At 35.4% G+C, this 8,126-nt stretch overlaps 1 protein-coding gene across 1 annotated transcript; it reads left to right on the forward strand.

The window, feature by feature from the left end:
• Positions 1 to 2,479: 2,479 nt before the first annotated feature.
• On the forward strand, positions 2,480 to 6,170 carry LOC128990835 (uncharacterized). Its single transcript, XM_054413448.1, has 5 exons — positions 2,480 to 2,611; positions 3,420 to 3,576; positions 3,878 to 3,963; positions 4,577 to 4,739; positions 5,339 to 6,170. The coding sequence occupies exons 1-5, from the start codon at positions 2,495 to 2,497 to the stop codon at positions 6,004 to 6,006; spliced, it is 1,191 nt and encodes a 396-aa protein (XP_054269423.1). The 5' UTR covers positions 2,480 to 2,494; the 3' UTR covers positions 6,007 to 6,170.
• Positions 6,171 to 8,126: the final 1,956 nt, after the last annotated feature.

Raw genomic sequence — 8,126 nt, forward strand, 5'->3', positions numbered from 1 at the left:
ATACTTCAAGGTCTAGTAGGTTCGATGGAAAAGTTCGGAAAATCTTCGGGATGTACAGAGTGTCCCACGAAGAGGATTAAACGTTTGATTTTATATTCTTTGATCATTTGTAGACCGAGCATTTTGAAACATGACACAATTTATAAAGTAGGTTTTAGATATATTCTGGGAAAATTCCAGCTCCCTTATAGAAACAAAATGGTCGCAAATTGAAAATTTTACCAATTTGCATAAAAAAATCATTTTCTTGAGTTATTTTATCTGAATTATATTTGAGCTTATCTGATTTGTTTACTACGTTTCAGTTCTGACTCTCATTGTTGAAGAACAGTTTTTTGACTGAAGAATATCACTTGAGACATGGATAACCTAACTTTTTCCGGAATAGTTTTACTGAAACTGAAGTTGAGAAATGGCTTTTAACGTTAAACAAAAACACAAATATTTAATGTTTTTAAGTATAATTTGTCAATACGCCACCACTTTGTACCTACAAGGGTTAAGGAACTGTAATTTCCCAGAATATTGGTAAAACCTTAATTATAAATTGTGTCCATGTTTGAAAATTGTCGGTGCATAAATGGGCAAGTAATATAAAATCAAGTATATTTTTGTGCTAAGAACAAACACGTAAGGAAATGAAAAGAGTGTGCTCCAGTTTAAAATTGTTTTTCTTCTTTAGTTTTGGTTACTGAGATATTTTACGTGGCACAAAAAATACAATAGCTTGGAATAAGTCGTGGTATCAGTTCGGTTTGATTTAAAAGTTAGCGTATATGACGGAAATCAGTAATTTATATCAACGTTCGTGGCTCAACTTAACTACGTCCATTTCTATTGAAAAACTGGTGACAACTATAACATCGGTATACTTCATTATCAATATCCAATCATTCATAGCTTTGATATGTTTATCGAACATCTTATACAACTGGGAATTTCATTTCAACCCAGATTAATGAGCCTAAATGGTAGTAAGTGCTGAGACGAGGCAGGCTGAGGCTGTCAGTCATGTCAGAATGACGTCATCTCAGCTGATTAGATGAGATGAGCCTGTCAGCTGACATCAGCTGATCAGCTGATTAAACCTAGTCGTAATCCAATCATGAGGGAGGAAATGTGGCAGGTAGAAACTACCTTTCTTTGGAGTAACGGTGTCGGTAGCACCTACATTGCATTTTTAAATTAAGGATAGAAGGTCAAAAATGTTTAAAAACCTAATAGATCACTTGAATTAAAGCGTATGTACTACGCAAAAAAAATGAAATTGGTTAAATGAAAAATAAATTAAAAAACTAATACAATATTGCAGTTTAACGCCAGTATAAATAATTTAAAAGTACAAAATGGTTAGTCTACTTTGAAAGAATAGAAAGTATTTTTCAAGTGTATAATGGAATAGAAATACATTACGTAAATGTTATCAACTCAAATTTGTTTTACGCCTAATGTAATTTTTCACGTTGTTTGATAAATAATTCTTATGTTCAGTAAAACGACAGTATGACTCCACACACTCATTCTAGTTGGTATAAGTTTTGTTATAATTATAGGGTGTTAAAATAACAAAAATACATTAGTAACCTCGTCATAGAAGCAATCCCTATCAAGAACTGCGCACAATGTGTCATAAATTAGGTGTGGATCTATATATTTTCAAAAGGAAATTGCAGTGTTACCGTGAAATAAAGATCAGACATAATCCTATATCAATAGGCAAGCATGTTTCTTGACCCTTTTTTCTCAGCTCGTGTGCATCGCAGGGAAAATCTACACATATTTAGAGATATATTTTCCTGTAGACGTGCCGAATACCTTTATAAATTAAAATAGGCTCAAAAATAAGCAATTAAAATGTATTTAAAATTTTAAAAATTAACATGGGCCTTAATTGTGGCCATGCTGGAGACGAAATAACAACGAAATATGACGGAAAACTAAAACAAATTGAAGAAATTCCAATCACATTTTTCATTTACAGCATGGGGTGAAAATAGAGAAGTCTGTACTTTATACAGTATATTTTTGGTCGAATTTTCGACCACTAGACGACTTTTAGTATTAGATTTATCATTGAGGTCGTCTAGTGGTCTCAACTGAGGATATTTTTCTTATAAACCTCAGCTAAGAGTTTCAATACTCTCTTGTTTGAAATCTCTTGGAAGAACAAAATTTACACATTACTGATAACATGTAAATGTTTTGATTGTTTTACATATTAAAACCGTTAAATAGATCTTATTCACGAATTATCTTATTAGATAATTAACTGTTTTTAACAGTTGTTGATTTAATTTAATGTAGTAAAAAATCCTCGTTTTCTTGTTTTCTTGAGAAAATTGGGTTTTTTTTGCCAAATTAACTACTGGAAAACCTTTTAATCGCAATGACAAAAACTAACTATTCAAGGAGTAATTCATCAGCTGATGTTTATAATTTCAGAGGTTGTTTACAAACAGTGTCAAGTTCATAGGTTAAGTCTCGGTTGGTCAAGATGGAAGATGGTCAAGACTCAGGATCAGACCAGACGTCTGACTCTAACATTGTAGACAAGGGTTGGAACATAATCTCTCACAACACAGAGCTGCTTTTCTTCACAACGCTGGGGATTGTAAGTTATACAAAACACAAGTATTCTTTGTAAGTGTGCATTTTCATACTGTGCAGTGTTACGAATTTATGAAATATTTTCGATAAGGGTTCTCATCTACTCCTAGTTCAGATGTTCTTTGATCTTCGTCCTTAAATGTTTCTTAACTTCGTCCCAGAAATGTTGTGTCAATAAATGCAAGTGTAACTGAGTGTTTTGAAATTTAACAGTTTAATAAGTGCAAAGAGTCATTTGGTTCCTAGGTACTATACACTTTTTGAAGAGGTTAGCAGCCTCTTTTAACCTTGAACGTCCATGTTTTTGTTTCAATGTAATGGGCCATTACAAGTAGAGTGTTTATAAACGCATCATATCGTATTAGCCTAATACTATTTATGCACAGTTCTTTAAACCTCTATAGAATGTAAATGTTGTTTTTTGTGTAGCACTAGTCGCTAGTGTCTAGGGAAAAGTACAGCACCGCCCTCGCCCTCATATACTACAACTGGATTTACAGTCAACGCTTTACTCCTTTTATCAATGCTACAACGCTCATGGTGAAAGAAGTCTTTACCCTGTGCGATAGGAATTTCCGCACAGTGCTCACCGCTCCGACTTTTTCTTGTTCATCACATGTATATTTTTGGCAAAACATAATAGAGGTTAAAAACGAACTGTCAACCCATAAGCAAGTTACCTATGTACCTTTCTTTCCTGCAGCTAGAGATACAAGTCAATTAGAATAGATTCCTTAAATCGGTAGAACGGCAAAAACTTGTTTGAAAATTGTCAAATTACAGACTGATTTTAATATCGAAAACTCACACAGGTAGAGATACTTGCTGAAGCTGCAGGCTACCGTCCATTCATACGTCTCAACAATCTTCTTCCACCCGTCCCTGACTATGGTGAAGGTGTATCCAACGCGACTCTGGCAAACACATCCGACCAGGGAGACCTCACCGACCTCGGGTTGATTTACCAAAGTAAGTTTAAAATGAAAATTAGAAAAATTAAACCAAAATAATAAAAATTCTTGTGAAAAGTTGTTAAGCTAAAATGGTCATAATGAAACGTGCCTTGTAATGCCTACATGGTCAAATGGCCCTTACTAATGAAACAGTTGGTTTTGGTCAGTAAAAGGTATCTCACTCCATTCTACTCAGCCCTCACTCAAAATGCGCACATAGGTAGCGTCCCCATCTCATTGACATTGATAATAACGCATCTTGTAATCTTTATGTTCAGTTGGGGGTTGATTTCTCACCATTACCTCGAATGTTCTAGTATCAAGAGTGGTGGACGTCGTCGGAGCCTACACTGTGCATTTGTCACTAGCCACTCACATACTCCTTCCTTACCCTGTCATCACGGTAAATATGCATTTCCGTTTTTTAAATAGTTCAATTTTGCCCATGAAGTATAGTTTAAGCTGTGAAGAAGAAGCATTTACCTTTACTATACTGAAGTTCCGATCGATTACAATACCTAGGATAGAATAATTGTTGGTTCACACCAGAACTCGAATGTTCAGATCAAACCAATAACTATAAAAATTTTGGCGAACTAGAAGAATTAATTAATGAAATGTTTGGAAGGAAGATTGTGGAAGGAAGGATTACATTTGTATAATGGCACATTACGAAACTTGATCATTGTCTTTAGAGAATTTCTATGTAGGAAAGTAACTCTTACCGTGTAGACTCCATAGTAACCCTAAGGTCCAAAATCATTCTAATACCTTATTTGGAGACTCCTTTCTTTATTTAAGAAGTTTTTATATTTGGGTTTATAATGAATTATCCAAGTAAAGTCTTCAGGTGAATTTTGCTTTAATGAACTCAACATTTACTTTTTTTCTCCTAGAACTGCACTTCCAAGTGATTTGACTTTGTAATCACTCAAGTAATCTTTACTTTATTACTCCACTGCGTATCTATGTATGTTGTATAAAAATCTGTTTAATTGACGTGATATGAGTTGCAGGAGCGCCAGAACATATTGTTGGTGCCATGGCTGGTGGTGACTCTGCTAAGATCGGTAGTGCGAGAGTTGGTCATCTCTCTGGTAGGCATAGTGCTGTGTGCGTCCCACAATGTCTTCTACTACCCATGTGTTCAGTATTCAGCTCTTCAAGGCGCTCAGTTCTGTAAGTATATCTTCCAAATTTAGATGTATACTGGCTCCAATAAAACTAAAAAAATTACAAAATCCAATATTTTGTACTTTATGTATGTTAAGTATGTATGTTGTGTCTATGTATGTTAAGATCACCCTGAACACGCTGAAGTAAGGATTTCCACAGCCACAGAACAATGGAAACGTATGTACACTAAAATGTTGCATTGATAGTACATTCTCCATTGCCACTCTGAAGAATGGCATATACAAAATACTGAAACGTCAACAGACCATGATTGTGGTGTACGAGGGGTGCCACCGTGATCCTGAATACCACGATATTTGGCTATGTTCTGCTTTATCTTTACTCATAACTTATCATGTACTTTTTTCTCAAGATATTCATGTCCATCATCACCAAACTTTATATTGTATTAAAATGATAGAGTGAAATCTCTAGAACCAGTTATAGGCCTACTGTAGTACTATTATTAGAAATCTACCTTCTACCTTCTAATTTCTACTGGCATATTTTCTATATGACTACATGTATCTGCGTTTTGGTCTCTCATCATTCACAAAACCATTAAGGAGCGGTTGTAAACCAATTTCATAATTCATTCACAGGTTTCACCTTCTACTTCTGGTCGAGTATGCACAACTTTTACCACTTCCTCCAGAACAAGCACTCCTCTGAAGGTAGAGTCGCCAGTGTCATCCACTCCATCAACACCAACCTCCTCAATAGTGAACCTCTGAGTCAGCGGTCTCTAGACCGTGTGTTATCCGTGACATTGGATGAGGACGAGGAAAACACAGAGGCGATGCTGGTAGAACGAGCAGCCATGGCGTGGATTACGCGGGAAATCCTAGAAAATGACCGGGAATACGTGACAGATAGACAGTTCAGTGAGTACCTGGTGGTTAAAGCTACCGTAGAATTGAAACAAGCGTTGAAAGAGTTGGCGGAGAAGAAATTAACGAAGAAGAAAAAGCTCAATACTAAACAGAAACTTAAGGCGAGTTTACAGATCATGGGGCTGTCCAGTAAGGAATCTTTGGGAGACTCGATGACAGAGGCTTTTGAGAGCAGTCGAACTCTGTCGAAGAGGGACCCCATCAGGAATATAAGACCTTTATTTTCTCGTGGGAAGCCTGTGTCGCCGGATGCATCCGTGATATCTGGATTGTCTGACATCACTGTTGCCTCTGGAACTTCGGTTGACTCTGAGGCGCAGACGGAACCTCCTACGAGAGAGATGAGTAAACTTCTGGATATGCTTGAGAACCAGTGAGAGAGAGAGCGGGAGAACAATAAGGGTGCCGGTACCTACAGTTTGAAATTCAACAACAAAATTGTTTTCGTCTTAAAACGTATTGTCGATACTTCTACAATAAATGTAGGAGGAAGAAGAACCCTACAAATGTAGTAATCTCTTCTGATTTGACATTTTAGGGATCAAACAAATGTGTGGTATTAAAAAATATTGAATGCAAATAAGGTTTTTTTTATTTTAATAGGCTATTTTTATTTTTCCTACATGGATGTAAAATATTATATGTATGAAGAGGAGGGGGTATAATATTTTAAAGCACGAATCTCCACGGAAATAATTACATTTCAAACTACTTCTCTGTGAATATTGCAATCCTCTGAATAAAATAATCAAATTACAGAAAATTAAACAAAAAACAATACTTCAGAAGAGGTAATTAAAAGACATTTAAAGAATAGTGACATTGATGTACAAAGAATCTACTTGAAATAAACAAATAAATCTATTTCTATTAACAAAGAATATACAAATCTATTTCCATTCTATGAAATTAATCTATTTCCTGATGAAATAAATCTACTTGAAAATGCAACATAACACAATCAAAGTTTTTAAACTAGGATTTTGCATGTGACTACTTATAAGATGCTATTGTGAATTTCACATAATGATCGAAAGCCTTTTTTTTTAAGCTGAATCTCTTAAGGTAAATTTATTACTACATGCTTAATTAATTTTTCTTCAAATAACACATCATATGCAAAGTTGTATTTTATTTTCACCCATTTATATTTTATTCTTATGCTGTGCCTTACCAAAGCAGAAATCTTAGTTTTTCTAACAAATTTACAGTATACGAATTGCCGTGCAATGTGAGGATCACATTCAAGAAAACATTCAAATTTAACCATAAGGTTAAATACATTTTGTAGCTCAAGGAACGTGAAACTTATAGGACATTTAGTTAAAACTTGATACAATCAACATAACGCACAAGAGAGAATCATGTGCTGTGAGAGTTTTTATTTCTCATTCTGGTATAAGAGAAGCACAGCTGTAAACAAAAGTCACGCGATAAGAGTGCTGTTAACCCGAGAGTTAGCCGGTAAACGCATAAACACGAGGATTCAACTTCACACAACATTTAACTGTGAAACAACACCGTCGCTACCATTTTGTTAAAGTTCCAATGGGTTTGTTTTTAAAAACTATGTAGGATCAGTTTGGAGACTTTAAATAGTTACGGTACTAACGTGAGTCATGGTCCACATTATTGTCGATAGGATTTTCTATACGTAGGAAAGTGTTACTTTTTTAGAGTAAGGCCAACAATAAAGACATTAAAAGATATGTTTTATCCCGCTCGCTAATCAGCGTATTTCACAGTTGGCGTTTCTACACCAACTTCAGCCACAGATCAGCTACGTTAATTTACAACCGGTAAGCAAAAACCTTAAAAAAGCAAACATAACCTAAATGACATTTTATACGCAACTAAAAGGTTAATCTGTGAGTTAATTTAAGTGAATTATTGTGGTGGGAAAAATCTTGTGTGCATTACGAGCAAAAACAGTCATTACCACTCTCAAAATGTATGCCACACTTAGCTAAAGGGGGTGAGACTATCTACAGTTCTCGAGCGGCAATGACGTACTTTGCGCACTCAATAGACAAATAGTTATTATTGAGAACCATTTTTTTACTAATATCAAACTACTCCATCATCACCCACTCTCGGATGTGCCTCAACAGTTTGAGTGTTTTGTACTCCCCTAAATAGCTTCTAGAAACTTAAGCCAACACCTACAAGCCTGTTGAACTTGCAGGTCCCCTGATTAAAGCTCCCGCAGAATTTTCTGTTCCTTAGTTAGCTTACCAACGAAGTCAGGCTTTAATTTAGATTTGTGCAGGTAAAGAGCAGATATTCTGCGGTCTCATTCAGGAGACCGCATTTTCTTCAGTGCGTTGCCCAGAAAGAGAATATTTCAGTACAATCCCTTCTAAGGTGCAGTCCTGTGATAAAACGTTCTACCTTATCGACAGTTTGGGAATTATTAATAAGGTACCTAGTACAAAAATAATATCTATGTTACTAGGGCACAAGGAAAGATGTCTCTCGGCAGTTTCTTCCACTCTAA

This window comes from Macrosteles quadrilineatus, unplaced genomic scaffold (genome assembly GCF_028750875.1).
Source record: "Macrosteles quadrilineatus isolate MER2022 unplaced genomic scaffold, UCM_ALF_1.0 Scaffold_3__2_contigs__length_128488019, whole genome shotgun sequence".
NCBI lineage: Eukaryota > Metazoa > Arthropoda > Insecta > Hemiptera > Cicadellidae > Macrosteles > Macrosteles quadrilineatus.